At 41.8% G+C, this 16,505-nt stretch overlaps 1 protein-coding gene across 1 annotated transcript in view; it reads right to left on the reverse strand.

Moving 5' to 3' along the window:
- met (MET proto-oncogene, receptor tyrosine kinase) overlaps nt 1–16,505 on the reverse strand; it is a 72,505-nt gene that overhangs the window by 32,642 nt on the left and 23,358 nt on the right. Inside the window, exons 3-7 of the mRNA XM_063479102.1 lie at nt 15,770–15,973; nt 2,387–2,515; nt 2,095–2,268; nt 992–1,149; nt 259–373 (exon numbers count right to left, since the gene is read on the reverse strand). Of these exons, the coding sequence (XP_063335172.1) occupies nt 259–373; nt 992–1,149; nt 2,095–2,268; nt 2,387–2,515; nt 15,770–15,973 (780 nt within the window). The remainder of the gene's footprint in view (nt 1–258; nt 374–991; nt 1,150–2,094; nt 2,269–2,386; nt 2,516–15,769; nt 15,974–16,505) is intronic.

A 16,505-nucleotide genomic window follows, 5' to 3' on the forward strand; every position in this document is an offset into this window, starting at 1 on the left:
ATAACAGGTATGTATAAAGTTTGTTACCCACTCTGTGGGTAAAAAATATATAGTTTTTGAAACTGACTCTAAGAATCGTAAGAACCGAAGAATTACAAATCAATCCTAAACAGTTTTAAACAGCAGCTTTACCATCATCAAGTACACCTGGTAACATGTGATATCACCACGTTCCATTTTTACATGTCAAGAATCAGTTGTAAAGTACTGAGATTTTCAAAACAGTGATACCAAAAAGAAGGAAAAAAGTAGTCTTACCACAAAATTGAAACCCTTGAACTTGGTCACATTTTGGCCACTGGTGACCTTCACAATGTCTCCTGATGGGGTGAAGTTCCCATTAAACACCGGGGAACAGTGCATCTCAGTCCACCTATAGCCAACCCCCCCCCCCAAACAACACATAGATCAGGCATTATACCCTGCCAAGCCAGCCGGCATTTAGCTTAATTCAATGATCATCCACTGCCCTGCAGGAATGCACAAAGACACAATTTTCATGGGATTGTGTGGGCAGTGTTTTTATTTTCCCCCCAATTTGTAATGAGGTTGTTTGCAGCAAAAGGGTTCTTCTGAATGAGACATGGCCCCAGTGGATTTGGGAAAGCGGAAAGTCTGCATTCAGTGATTTTTCCCAGCAATTTTTCAGTTAAGGGAGTCATGTGTTGAATGTTGCAGGCTGCAAAAGAGTTAGGGGTGGGGGTGTTTGGGGCTTCTTAACATTCTTCCTTCAACACAATAACCCCTAATAAATGTGCTCTCCCCCTATAGGACACCAGTGTAGTGGTCCCTTTGTTTCATAAACACTCACCACTTAACATACACTCTGGCTCTCCCTTTTCCTCTAAAAGGTGGCTTTTCAGATACTGTGTAGAACCAGTGCTGTTTGAATATGTCACAGCAGGCCAGTGCAACTTGCACAAAACACATGCACAACATTTATTAACCCTCCCATCCCCAAAAAACACTCTTTACCAAAACACAAGCATACCTGTTGGAGTTTTCTTGCCTGGACAGTTTACAGGAAGCCCCTGCCACCTCCACGGTTACCATGGAAGCCTTGAAGTTCTCTGTCTTGTCGAAGCCAAAGTTCTTGCCACAAATCGTCACTACAGTAGAGCCTCGTATTGGTCCAGAGGCTGGATTAACCTAATGCATTCATAAAGAACATATTTTAAACAATCCCTTTTACATTTTTCTTCCCATAAAATTGAGATGTGGACCCTGAACTTAACAGACATCTGCAATACTATAAATATGTTCTGAGATGAGATGTAGAAAGTAAAGAAGCGTGCAGTTGAATTCTGAACTTAATTTTGTCCATTTCTAAAAACTGCTCAATACCAAGCTTTTTCAACTAACTGGTTTCCTTCTTAGAAAAAAACCACACACACACTTTGAGCACATGATGCAGAAGAGTAAGTAACAACCCTCAGAAGGTAACAACCAGGCAACGACTGCTGTGCAAGAAACATCCACTCAGCTTTTCTGCATTGAGGCCGAGTCTTGTAAAAGACCTTCAAGCACAAAAGGCGCTTTTAGAGGTACATTTAGGGCAATGGAGGCCAGCTGCCATTTTTGTGTGTGTGTGCGTTTAAATGAAGGCAGAGTAGCAGCATGGAGTGTAGCATTAAAGTCAGAGAGAATGGAATCCAGCTGAGCCAGCTGAGCTTAGTTGAGTATGACAATGCCAGAGCAGAGTTTAGTAGTTCAGTGCAGCTGTAAAACGTCTGCCTCTCAGGAAGCACCTTAACCTTCGTAAGTACTATACAAATACAGTGCAAACACGTGCAGATGAAAGGCTCAACAGACAGGTTACATGAACAGTATTTGGCAGGAGAAGAGTAAGAGACAGTCTAAGTAAGGTATGAACACAGCATGGTGTGATTGTATGATACATGGCTAAGGAAACAAAGTCGGGAGAAGTTACTTAAGTTTACTTTTTATTTCAGAACCACTGAAGAACATATAGAAGAAACTTAAAAACTGAAATATCAATGAGCTTTAATAGTGCTCATTTTGAAATGACCAAATCATGCCTGTGGCTAATGATGAACACACAAAACATGCACAACCTTTGTGTACTGTGGTTACCTTAGAGATCTCAGGTGTGCAGTATTCCTGGGTCCAGATGGAGGAGGTGCACTCGCTTGCTCTTGTACAGCGTCCATCACACCAGCCACATTCTGTCACTCTTGACGACAACAAACACGAAATGCATGTGGTCAGCTGACCACAGCCAGGGCCAATTAAAGGGACCTTAGTGATCTAGGTGGACAGAATTCAGAACAAAAGAACTTAATATAAAAACAAACAAACAAACAAAAAACCTACAGGCACAAACAAACAAAAAACGCACAGGTGCATTCCATAATTAGTGGTTTACCTTGTTTCCTGTGGCCATCAGAATTGCTCCATCTGAATGGTCAGGATCGAGCAGTGCTACACTGGCGGTGACAGGTCTTGAGTCCAGGTGGATGTTGACATGGGGAGAGGCAAATCGGGAGAACAACACCTAAAAGAGGGAAACATCACTGCAGTTATCCTAAAGGGGCTTCAGTTAATACCGATGTCTGTCATATACTTACATGCCTGTGACAGAGTAAAAATATAAGTATGAATATTTTATAAAGAGGTGCTAAAATAGTATGGGCATATTTGTTGGTACCCATAAAGCAACTATTAATCCTGGCATAATATTCATGTTTTAAACAAAGTTTAATTCAATTCAATTTTATCTTTATAGTACCAAATCGCAATAATAGTCACCTCAATATGTTTTATACTGTAAGGCAAAGACTCTACAATAATAATCTAATAAAGTAACATAGTATTTAATCTTAATTATCATCACAGGTGTCTTTGAGCTTTTCATCAGCCATTCAGCTTACTTTGGCTGTTGCTTAATCAGGTATCACTGTATGCAACATACTGAACATTAACCAGAGAAAGCAGAGACAGAGAAAGGAGACAGCTGTCTGTGGATCTCTGACAGAAGATTATAGATATTAAAGGTTAAGACTATCTCCGGAGGTTTTGTGTTCCTGTGACCACGGTTGCCAATTTTCTTACAAAATATAAGCCAACCTTCCAGGATGTGTAGGGAAGGAGAATTACAACCCAGGTTCATCAGAAGTGATAGTGTGGATGGTAGAAGAAGAGTAAAGAAAGCCATTAAAAATCATGTCACTATCTGATCACCCCATCCTTTGCATGTTAAACAATAACGGGCTCCATGGAAGAAGAACCAAGTGGGCTCCTCTTCCGACGGAAAAATTCAAAAAAGCAAAACTAGAATGAGCCAAAATGCATGTTGACAAACCCCAAATTCCTTTGAACTGAGGTAAAACTGGTGATTTTTTTTCTGTCAGCTTTAACAAAGGACACCTAGTGTACCTACTGTGAAGATGGAGCGTCAGAAAGCTTAGCCCCAGTTGCAGGATAAAACAGGATAAGGACCCAAAATAGAAAGCTAAAGGCACTCAAGAATGGCTAGAAAATAAACACTGGACTACTCTTAAATGGCCCTCCATGAGCCAGGATCTTAATCTTCTATTGAACATCCATGGGAAGAGCTGAAAATTGCAGTGTGGAGACACCATCCTTCAAACCTGAGAGCGCTTGAGTAGTTTGCTCAGGAAGGAGCAAAGAAAACTAGACCACATGCCAGACTACCTGTTGGCAAATGCAGACATTTCATTGTGAAATACAGACATGGGGTGTTTTCATTTCTTTAATTGTATCAAATATTTAACTGAATCAGAAATCAAAAATAAAGTCAGATATGTGTTAAATATGGAATAAACAACACGAGATGGCAGTTATAAGTCATTTCAGAGATGGTACCAACCAATTTGTTCACGTCTGTATAACGACAACATCATCATCATAGTCCCAACTCTGGTACTGCTTATATAAGCTGAAACTGACTGCAACATGTAACAGAAGAAGAAGCGCCACCCGGAGACGATCATCAAACAAAAATGTAGCCTGACACCATTCAAAATGATCTAGTAACAAGAGTACTACTTTCTAAGAGAAGATAGAAACAGGACTTGAAATAAACAGTTCTCTTTCTTTTTTTTTGTTTTAAACAAATGTACAACAATGCATTGCGTTAGCACCCAACACACACCTCCCACCACTACCCAACCCCCATTTTTTAAGCAATCAGCGCTCAAGTCAGATCAGGACACCTGATAAGTAGGTGGAGGTGGGGTTCTTTTCCTTTGTCACCTCTGTTTTTCATTATTGCTATATTTATTCATAACTGCTATATTTATTCATAACTGCTATATTTATTCAAAACAGGGGAAACTTGGGAAACATTATATGAACAATAGCAACGCTGGAAGATAGCAATAACTTTTTATTGACATGAAGGAAAACGATCCAGAATGTGTCATCTTTCCTGAGGTAATTCTTCATTTGATTTTGGCTCACTTTAAAAGATCTATTGTGCAAAGCAGAGTTGACACACACACTCTATGTATACTCGAAATTTCCAAAACAGGAACTTCACATGTGTAACCAATGGCATTTATAATCTGTCTTAACCTAGTATATCAATGGGAATGGACTCAATATAAATGTTATTAGCCAATTTCAGAAAATCTAAATGGCTGGACAATTATTTATAGCATTTTGCAATATAATTACCAACACAACATGTGTGTTAAAATAAATGGAATGCTACATTTCCCCAATTGATTGTTTCAGTTGAAAACAGCCCAACAAACACCAATATACATTTTGATATTTTCTCTAAGAGCTACGTGTCTGGAACATTATTTAGTAAACAAAACAGCCGAGCACCCGTTTCACTAAGTCTATGCAAAACACAATATCCACAAAAGAGTCTTAAATTAACTCCAAAGGTTTCTCATTAACATGATTTATGTGTATTCAAACACTAACAAAGACACAGTAATGAAACTATAGAAATCTGTGAATGGAGCAGGAAGTTTGCTTACAACAGCTGGACTCTGGCAAAACATGGTGTCCTCATACTGAAGCTGGCATTTTTTCATCTCCTGAAAAACTTTAGTGATCATTTGATCTAAATATGACTTTTCAGGAACTGTCTCACATTCGTCTTTTTGCCACATTTTGACAGTCTGGCAGTACTTCTTGTACCCTGCCTTTGTACCAAGGCACTTTTTTCAGCCCTTAACATTCCTCAGGGATTTCGGAGATTTGGCAGATTTGTCGGCAGCACATCCGAGAGACAAATCTTCTGTCCCAGCACATCCCAAAGGTATTCTGTTGGGTTGAGATCTGGTGACGGTAAAGACCATTGTGAGTACAGTGAACTCACTGCCATGTTAAAGTAACCAGTTTGACTAATGTTTGAGCTTTGTGACACAGTTCTGCTAGAAGCAGCCCATCAGAATATCTACATACTTAGGTCGGCAGTGGGGTTTGAAAAATGCTCACTTAGTAATAAGGGGGCCAAAGTCTGCCGCCTTTATACCACCATGAATATCACCAATAACTGGTGATACAAGCAAGATGGATCCATGCTCTCATATTGTTTATGTCAAATCCTGACCCTACCAACCTGATAAGATAAGAGACTTATCAAACAAGGCAACATTTTTTCAGTCTTCTATTATCCATTTTGCTGAACCTGTGTCAACTGTAGCCTCAGTTTTGTGTCCTTAGCTGACAGGAGTGGCACCTGGTATCTTCTGCTGCTGTAGCCCATCTGCTCCAAAGTTTAACAGGCTGCGTGTTCAGAGATGATCTTCTGCACTCCTTGGTTGTAATGAGTAGTTATTTATTTGAGTCACTGTTACTATCAGCTCAAAGCGGTCTGTATATACACACCTCTCTACATTTAATCATTAGTTATTATTAATCTCTGCCTCTCTTCCACAGCATGTCTTTTGTCCCGTCTTCCTCTCCCCGCCCCCAACTGCCCTTCCCTGAGGCTGGTTCTGCTGGAGCTTTCTTCCTGTAAAAAGTGAGTTTTTCCTTCCCACTGTCGCCAAAACGCATATAGGGGGTTGTCTGATTGTTGTGGTTTTCTCTGTGTTATCGTAGCTTTACCTCACAATATAAAGCACCTTTAGGCAACTGTTTGCCTAAATTGAAGTGAAATAAACGTAACGGGTTGCTGAAATGTAACTGGCTGATTATATATGAACATACCATGTACCTAATAAAGTGGCCAGTCAGTGTATGACACCCCACTGCTGTGAATGCACAGTTTTCCAAACTCGGGAAGCAAGGGGATTTTACAGATCCTTCCACTGTTTTCAGGTGCTGTGGCCATAACTACCAAAAGGTGATGGATAGATAGAATGAATGCTTTTGACACTTTTGACAATCAGTTAGCTTGACGCTTGCAGTAACACATTAACTATTTCATTTCAAACACATTGCTACCAATACACAAAAAATACAATTTACTGTACTTACATGCAATACATGACCACATGTCATCGAATATCAACAGAGCTTCAAGTAATGATCGGAAGCACATCAATTTTCCCCACACACGCACCCAACACACCTGGAACACCATTCATCACTTGTGGTTATGCTGCAATTACAGACCTCGCAGCAAGCTGCACAGAACAGGGTCTCTAAAAGGGTGTGCGGTTACACCAGTGCCATTAAACCTTTTAAATAATACACTCACCCACCCACACACATTTTTTTTCCATATCAACGCTGCAACGCTATTTATACTAAAAAAAGAGAGTTGTGGTATTGGAAACACAACAAATCATGTCCAGCATATCCCCAACACATTGACAGGGTCCTGCAGGAACAAGGGCTGCGTTATATCTGTGATTTCTGGTTCTGTACAAAAAAAGTTACACAATGCACTATTACACAGTTTCTTCTGCTTATTGTTAGTTAATTGATACTTTGCATTTACACTGTTGATATTCAGATCCACTTCAGTTGAAGCAGTCACACAGAAACACTGTTACCTCTATCAATCTGGACCTGACATGTAATGACTGGCTAACCATACTTTGTTGCCTCATTTGAGTTTGGTAAGAGTCCCTCAATGAGAAGTTACTGCAAAACGAGAAAACAGAAACATGAATAAATCAGTAAATCAGTCTCCAGTTCTGTCCATTTGTGTGGGTCAGTATCCCGTAAATCCCTACAGTTCTGTGCATTGTAAATTTTAAATGTGATTTTGTTGGTTGGCTGATACACGGCTTGCCCTCACCCTCACCCTCAGAAATGTCTGGTTTTCCTGCATCATTCTTCCCACTGTTTGGGCCTCATGATCAACATTAGCTTTGTATCATTGAATATAATAGGTAGCTTTCCTCTGGGGACAAGGCCATACAAGAGGAATCTCTCTGGAGGGAATGGCGGTGTAAATTACAGCTTATTGTATTAAGCAGGCAGGGGGGAAATTTGGCCTATAAACACAGCTACTGTGTTATTCCCACAGTGGCCTAACTGAAGTCGAGGGAAACACTTCCTGAGCCAGAATGGAGTCCATCGGGGTGAACAACGCTCTTTTTCTTTCACTGCCTCTACCCTATGTTCCCTCTCACCTTGTCCATTGGGAACAACCAGGAAACTGAAATACATGAAAAGTTGACATATTCTTTCTGCCGCACTAACAATGAAATGAACTGCTATAGCAAAGACGACCACCTCTCACAGCTTCTTGTTGTTGCATAGCTTGGGCTGAGACTGAGCAGGTGGCCAGAAGGTCATCAGTTCAAATGTACGCCTTCCCAGTTTAGGACAAGAAAAGCTAATGAGCCAATGAGCCAACAAAACTTTCATGGTAAACACAAAGTGGTTAGAATAGATAAACAGTGGAGTGGGACTACAGTGGTTTGGATCCCGGTGGAGACACAACCTTTTGTGGTTTTGTTAGGAATAACATCTGAGATACCTGATTTTTTGACCCCTTGTGAAAAAGGAGCAACTGAAATAGCTTTGAAGCAGTTTGTGTCAAAATCAAGTGCATCTAAAAATCACAAGCAATGTTTGCACCCATACATTTCCCACCTTGGTGAATAGAAAACCAGAGTTTCCCTCTGCTTTTTATAGAGAAGGTGCTTCTTCTGCTAAAAAATTGATTGGTGGAAATTTTTAACCCACAGCAAGCAAGACTGTTGCACTCCACGGGTTAAAAGTAGGCAAAAGCATGAATGAGAGAAGATCAATCCGTAAAAGCAAAAGGTTTACTCATCATTTTTATATGATCTTACAATATCTTCCTAATGATTTTCACTAAATTTTCTTTGTTCACTTGGATTTCATGCCTTGGAAATATCTTTTAACCACTATTCCTGATCAGTGTCTTTCCCTCCAGTCTTTCCCTCATTTTTGACTTTTATGTCCCTCTTTTGGTCCGTTTTTAGAAAAAACTCCTACTCTCGTCTGGATTATTTTTTGGTCAGCAGCTCACTGCTGAGGGACATTTCAGACACTGAGATTCACCCTATAGCTGTCAGCGATCATGCTCCTGTATCTTTAACACTAATGCACAAGAATAATACTACGCCTAGTAAAAACTGGAGATTTAATACATCACTGCTTAAAGATGAAGACTTTATTAAATATTTTAAAAAAGAGTGGACTTCATATTTAGACTTTAATGACACTCCCGGAACATCAGCTTCTGTTCTATGGGAAGCAGGGAAAGCTGTGATGAGAGGTAAAATAATTTCTTTCTCATCACATAAAAAGAAAAAAGAAAACAAAAATATCCAGGAATTAGAAAAAACCATCAAATCACTAGAAGAAGCCTATGCGTCCGACCAAGATCAGGAAACATTGAACAAAATACGCAAAACAAAACTAGAATTAAATGAGATAATTGATAAAAAAACAAAATTCTTAGTACAAAGACTACGCTTACAAAATTATGAACATGGTAATAAATCCGGTCAATTTCTAGCAAACCAGCTAAAAGTAAATAAAGAAAAAACAACTCTATGTGCTGTTCAAGACTCATCTGGGAATACAGTATATGACCCGAAGCAAATAAACAACATCTTCAGGGATTTCTATAAAACGTTGTATTCACCACAAATAAACCCATCTAAAAAGGAAATTGATCAGTTTTTAGACAACATAACTCTCCCAAAATTATTAGACTCTCAAGCAATGGCATTGGATTCGCCACTGACACCAGGTGAACTCCAGGAAGCCCTGATAAATATGCCCAATAATAAGGCTCCAGGTCCAGACGGCTTTCCTGCAGAATTCTACAAAGAATTCTGGACGATTTTAGCCCCAATTTTTTACAGAACGCTGTTGGAAATCAAAGAAAATGGCAGACTCCCATCAAATATGAATTCTGCAAACATTAATCTCCTGCTAAAACCAGGCAAAGACCCTGTATATCCCTCAAGCTATCGTCCAATATCCCTTATAAATGTAGACCTTAAAATAATCTGCAAAGCTCTCTCGAAGAGACTAGAGAAAATAACCCCCCTCTTAATTCATCCTGACCAAACTGGTTTCATAAAAGGTAGGCACTCATCAACAAATACACGTAGATTACTTAATTTGATAGACTACTCATACAGTAAAAACCTTGAAACTACAATATTTTCTTTAGATGCAGAAAAAGCGTTTGACAGAGTTAACTGGAAATTTCTATTTGCAACTTTACACAAATTTGGTTTTGGATCTTCTTTCATCAGCTGGTTAAAAATATTATATAATTCCCCAACAGCTTGTGTCAGAACAAATAACCAGACATCCTCCAGCTTCTGTCTCCTGAGGGGCACCAGGCAGGGATGCCCACTCTCCCCTTCACTGTTTGCAATTTTTATTGAACCACTAGCAGCAGCAATTAGACAGAATTCAGTAATTAAGGGCATAAAATGCAAGAACGTGGAACATAAAATCAGCCTTTATGCGGATGATGTGCTACTCTTTCTCCAAAATTCACAAACCAATATCTCTGGGGTGATTGAATTGATAAACTCTTTTGCAAGAATATCAGATTACTCAATTAACTGGTCAAAATCTACAGTCCTTCCGATTAATTGCTCCTTCCATAATTCCTCTTCTACTCCACTGCAATCGGGAAATATAAAATATTTAGGTATTAATGTTTCTCCCAAGCTTGCAGATCTAACTAAATTAAACTATATCCCACTTTTAAAGAAAGTAGAAGGCGATCTGGCTAGGTGGAAATGTCTACCCATATCACTCATGGGAAGGGTTGCTGCTATAAAAATGATGGTCTTACCAAAAATAAATTATTTATTCTCAATGATCCCAACTAAACCGCCACAAGATTGGTTCAGATCTCTAGATTCATATATGTCCAAATTCCTTTGGAAAAATAAGCCCCCACGTATAAGCTTAAAAACACTACAAAAGACCAAGGATAAAGGAGGATTAGAACTACCTAACTTTCAGCACTACTTCTTAGCCAACAGGCTCCAATTTATCTCAGGATGGCTAAAACATACCCTCTTAGATGAACCTTGGCTAGATGTAGAACAAGCACTTTGCAATAATCTAGAGATTTCAGATCTACCATTTATCAGCTCAAACATTCAACAACATGAATGCTTCAAAAGCGTCAACATTAGCTCCTCTCTGACAGCATGGTGGGAGTTTCTGAAGTTGACAGAGTCTTCATTAATCCCATGCAAACGTACACCTATCTGGAACAACCCTGACATATTACAAAACAATAATATGATAAACTTTTCAGATTGGAGTGGTAAAGGAATCAAATATTTAGAACATATACTAGAAGGAACAGAATTTATTTCATTTGACAGACTAGTTACACAATATGGGATCAACAAGAAAAGATTTTTAGAATATCAACAAATTAAATCCATAGTAAAAAAGAAATTTAAACCGGGTCAAGTTGAACTACAAACACCACCAAGTGTGGTTCAATTTCTTACTCTTAAAACCCCCAAATTACTATCCAAAATATACAGAATGCTTTCTAAAATAGATGAATCAATATCACTTCCTATTGCAAAATGGGAAGCGGATTTATCAGTTAACTTAGACCAAAACTTCTGGTCTCAGATTTGCTTAAAAACCTTTCATCTAATTAGAAATCCCAGTCTTCAATTAATTCAATACAAAATACTACATAGAGTGCACTATACAGGTCATCGGATGTTCAAGATGGGCTTTACGTCTACCAACAACTGCTCACACTGCCAAACCAATTCACCGGACAATTATATCCACGCTCTTTGGTTCTGTCCACCAGTTCAGAAGTTTTGGCATGAGATATGTGAAGACTTATCGAAGTGTCTGAAATGTAACATTCCAACTTCCCCTTTAGTGTGTTTGTTGGGCAGCTTAGATAATGTCACTTCAGAAAAGAATATAGCCCACATGGTTTTCACTGCCCTATGCATAGCCAAGAAAACAGTCCTCATGAACTGGAAAAATAAAAATAATCTTAATTCTAACCAGTATAGAAATTATCTATTAGATTACATTAGTCTTGATACAGCCTCTGCCACCACATCAGATCAATTGCTCTGGGCTCCTTTGATCAGCTCCATCACCTAGTGGGGGTGGGGGGTCATAGTTTGGTCCCACCTTCACTGTTGTGATTGGTGTGGGGGTAGGGACAGGCTTAGGGCGTCGGGGGGTTCCCCAGGAGCATCTTCCTTGGGGGGCTCAACCCGGGGTAGCGGTCATGGCCAATTAAGGGCTCTGTTGGCTCTTAGGTGACGGTTTCCTCGTGGCTGCGTGCAGCGGGGCTAGGGGAGGGTCTGTGCTGATGGACGTGGGTTACTGACCTGGTAGCCTGGCTGCCCCTGGGTGGGTCCGGGACAGCCGTGGGGTTCTGGGGGCGCTCCGTCTCTGGGCTGGGGCCCTGGCCGGGCCTCGGGGGCTCGGGTCCTGGTTGGTGTGTTGCTGGGGTTGTGGGCGGGTGGGTATATGGGGGCCCAGTCCTGGCGCAGGGCGCCGCCGGTGCATCGAGCCACCTGGGGGACTCTTCAACTGGTGGGGGAGGTTGTCACATCTTGCAGGAGCTTTCCTCTCCTCAGGAATTCTCTCTGCAGGAGGGGGAGATATAGGAGAGGTGGAGGAAGATCTCAGCCTGGGCGTCTATTGTCTTGTGTAGTCTGGAAGATGAGTGGATGATGGGGTGGGTGCAGTTTTCTCTGTAGTGGGGTCGGGTGGGCTGTCCCCGGCTCTGTGGGGCCGGGCGGCGCTGCTGCACTGGGCCCTGGTCCGGATGGGCCTGGGCCCCCTTTCCCTGGTGGGTTGCAGAGCATGGGGGTGCCTACTGGGGTCAGCGGGGGAGCTGGCCCCAGGGAGGGGTCACTTGCCCCTCCCTTTCTTCCCTCCCCATCTCCAGCTGCCTCCCTCTTCCCGCTCCACCACAATCACCCACACATGCAGGGCCTTGGGGTAGGGGTGTGTCACCAGGGTGCAGAGGAGGCATCCCCCCCCCTCTGTCCCCTTCTGGCTGCCTCTGCCTCAATTTTATCTCACAACTTAGACATTCACATTACTCACACTCTCATAACACATACATATAGGATCTTGGGGGTGGGCTCACAACACGGACTCCAAATCACCATCAGGGTGTACACTGCACCCCTGGCGTCGTTGCCCACCTCTCAATTTTAAATACACGTAGACATTGAGGGCTATCAGGAGGGGCTATGCGCTTACCTGCTGCTCTCTGGCAGGTAGCTCCATGCCCTCCTGGGTTTTAATTGCACCTTAGAACACATATACATCAACACTACATATGAGCGGGTAGAGGGAGGTTTGGAGTCTTCTCACACCCCCGGTCTCTGCGGCCTGCTGGAGCGGGGGGGCTAGGAGGAGGAGTTGGCCGTCCGACTGGGGTCTGGTGTGTGGGGCCTCCCTGCTGCTGCGGAGTCGGGGCGGTCTGCTTCTCCCCACTGCAGGGAAAAGGGTAACACCACCTGGGTCTGGGTGCAGTTTCCCCCTCCAGGGGCAAGGGTACCTAGACCCGGTTCTTAGAGTACGCTTGGGGAGTGTGATTGTGTGTACAGCGTCTCTTTATGTCTGTCTCCACGTTGGTTGAGTGTGGAGTAATTGCCCATGAGAGCATGAGGGTGGGAATGGATGTTTGTATTTGAGTGTGCCTGTATGTCTGTGTCTATATGTCAGGTTGGGTATCAGACGCCACCTCTCTGGGGATATCTCAGGCCCTCCAAGGTTTGGAGGCCTATCTCCCCCCACCACTTCCCCTGCCGGTGGCAGACGCCCTCAGACATCGGTGCGTTGGTGGTTCTTTGTGTCCGGGGGTGGGCGTCCGGGTACACACCGGCTCACTCCTTGGTGGCTGCTTATCCGGGCCTGGAACCTGGGGCTCGCTCGGGCCACTTCGGGGGTGGGGTGCCCTCGGCCTCTCGGCCTGGGGCTCGGTCACTCAGGCACAGCTGGCTGCCGGCGGAGCTCACGGGCACGTCACTGCAACCCCCCCTGGCTTCTGCTCCGCGGCTGCTGAGTGATCCCTCATCTGGGACTCTCCTCAGCTCTTTCTGGGACAGTGGCGCGGCTGCCCCTCTGTTGGTCTTCCTTGGTCTCTTGTGTTCTGGGGGCCTCTGGATGTCTGGAGTTTTGATCTCCTCCATACCTGCTTCATGCCCTGGAGGATGGGACTGTGGCCCCCCACACCCTCTAGCAGATCATTACATTAAGGAACCTTTTAAATACAAGCGCGCTCATGCTCACAGGTGTACACACAGATGATCACACACACAAACTACACCCTTTTTGGCTCCTACCTCAAAGCACACTGTGCGCTGTCGATCTTACGTGCTGCACAATAATGTTTAATATTAAGTATTTAGTGTTATATTCCCATATATCATTGTGATGTTGTTTATTCTATTACTCTCGTTTTCTTCTGCTTGTTTTCTTTTTTCTTTCTCAACAGGTGATCCAGGTGATCGATATATGTATTTTTTGTCTGCTTATTTTGTTGGTTTTTGTTTTTTGCCCTTTATCTCCGTCCCTCTTCTCCGCTGTTTTTTTTTTTTTTTGTTTGTTTTGTTTTTTCCCCCCTCTTTCTTTCTCCCTTTTCTTTTCCCCTGTCCCGTATTTAGCAAGTAAAAAAGAAAAAAAAAAAGAAAAAGATATTTGTACGCAATAACAAATGAAATGGCGAGCTTTGCAGTGCATTACAGCTGGTCTCCTCTTCAGACTTTTAGCTAAAACAATGAACCACATCCAATTCAGGCAGCCACAAAAAAGCAAAAACAGAACTGAAGGAGGGGCTGGAGTGGTGGTGTTTGACTGTACAGAAACGCATAGCAACAGCTGCACGGGACGCTCAGGGAGTAGAAATGTGGCGTGTGAGAGAACGTGTCAGTGAAACCCGCCGTTCACCATCAACGTGTCGTTCGACTTGTAAACCCCCCCTCACACCCCACTACCATCGTCTCTACCCTTCCTCCATCCTGCTCTGCCTTTCCGTGCAGCTGTCAGCCCTTTTTTCCACATCTTTCTTGCTGTTTTTTTCCATGCGTCTTCTCATTCTTGTGTTTCAAAAACACGTGAGGTAATTTAGCATTTACTTTATGTGTTTCATTCCATTTGCCACAGTTTTTTGTTTTTATTATTTTTTTTACAGACACACCAATGCAATGCCACTTGCTGCACTTGCTGTATTTTCAGCTGCAACCCTTGCATGCATAGTTTTATTGTCCAAGTAAATGACTTCAACACCACAAGAAAACTGAAAGTAGCTGCAGATGGTGAGTCACAGTCCAAGATGCAGCTACACAGGCTTGTCATATTGACTTAATTAAGCTGAAAGCCAAAATATTATGTTTTACCTTGATAATCCACCCTTGCATGACTCTAATTAGCTAAAGTACCTCTTACAGGCCAAATCTTCATTTGAACTTCAGGTGCATTGGAATTAAATACTACTAAATGACTGCATGTGGTATTTATTAGTCTTAAATGTGATTTCTTTTAAACTTATGTTTTTGTACTTTTCTATCAAGGCTTAAAGTTACTGTATGCATTACCAGAGCAGCGACCTCTTTGAGGTGTGTAGCCACAAAAGTCCTGTTGCTTTTTTGTGTTTTTATTGCTGCTAGCTGTGCTTATAAGGTATGATTTTAAAAGTATATTTAACATAATTCTCTGAATTCTCAGAGAAAGTTTCAGCTTCTAGTTTGTTAGGTCACAGTCTAGTATTAATTTATTGATATTTCATATTTTACTAATTTTCCGGAATATGTGTAACATGGAGATTGTGGAAACTACTTGCTAACCAGTGTAGCCAGCATTAGCTGATAGCTTAGCCCTGCTGTTCAAATATGGCCATTTCTGGCTTAAAAATGTCTGTCTCTATAACTCAAATCACACATCCTTTAAGAAAATTAAATTAATAAACTGAGGACCTTGAAATTCTGCCTTTCTTTTATAAAGTCATCCAATAACATCCTTAAAAAAATGACCAGAGGCGTGGAATCTACTGCTGGTCTGAACACTAATAGCCTAAATATTGACTGTATTTGCTCAGATGACTAGCTAGAACATAGAGTTCTTTGAAAGCTCACTGAGCATAGTTCAAAGGTAAGCAAACTGTGAAAAACTGGAAGATTCTGGAGCTTGCTGATAGTTTCCTCTAACCTGCTTCTAAGTTAAGGCACCTGGAGTTGTTTTCTCTACTGTGTCTCCTGCAGGACACTTTCACCTGACATTGATCAACATCCTGGCACATTTACATGAACAGTGAGATAGGGAAACTGCTTTAAGATTATGCATGCAGGCCTGTAGAATACATTGCATGCATTTTACAGGCAAATTAAGATACTGCTGGTGACTTCTTTACCTGTATTTGACGTCCATCAGCAGTCCCTAGGTATACCACAGCACGACCGTGGACTGGCACCACAGTAATTGAGGTCACCAAGGTGTTGGTCAAGTCTTTGTGCCAGTATTCTAACCTCTGGAAAAACTGGGTCACCTGTAGGCGATATGTGCTCTCTTTTCCTTCGTGGATTCCTTCATGGGGGTCGCAGTCATCTGATGAAGTCTGCAAAGAAACCACAGGAGTCAGTGGGAGAAAATTTCCTCTAGCGTGTCACAAGAATAATAATATACACGGACATAATAGTGGAGAAAGTACTTTTTGTTGTGGTTATAGACATGATACTGATAGGATATATGATGTAGCCAAGAAATGTCAAACACCAGTGTGGTCATGTTCAACAATGAAAAACATCCGATATGGAACATATAATTAAACTCAGTAAACTTGGATAAGAATGAAAATTATGGCATAACCATGAAAATCTGATTACCAGAAAAATAAAACAATGTACTTTTAAGCGAGATCTGATCTCTTTGTCCAAACAGATCCTAAAAAAACGACTTGTTATATATTATCATGTTGAGCTATCTTATTTCATTTCTGTTCAGTTGGGGGAGGGTCAGGAGCCAAAACCTCCTAAGCCCACTCTTAGCTACTCTTTCATCAAACCGAGCTCGTAATGGAGGTCTCAGTGTGATAGTACCTCTAGGGCAAGTACATGCTTTGTGGAACAGAGGTTTGAGGACTGGAAGAT

Source organism: Pelmatolapia mariae, linkage group LG7 (assembly GCF_036321145.2).
Source record: "Pelmatolapia mariae isolate MD_Pm_ZW linkage group LG7, Pm_UMD_F_2, whole genome shotgun sequence".
NCBI classification, from domain to species: Eukaryota; Metazoa; Chordata; class Actinopteri; order Cichliformes; family Cichlidae; genus Pelmatolapia; species Pelmatolapia mariae.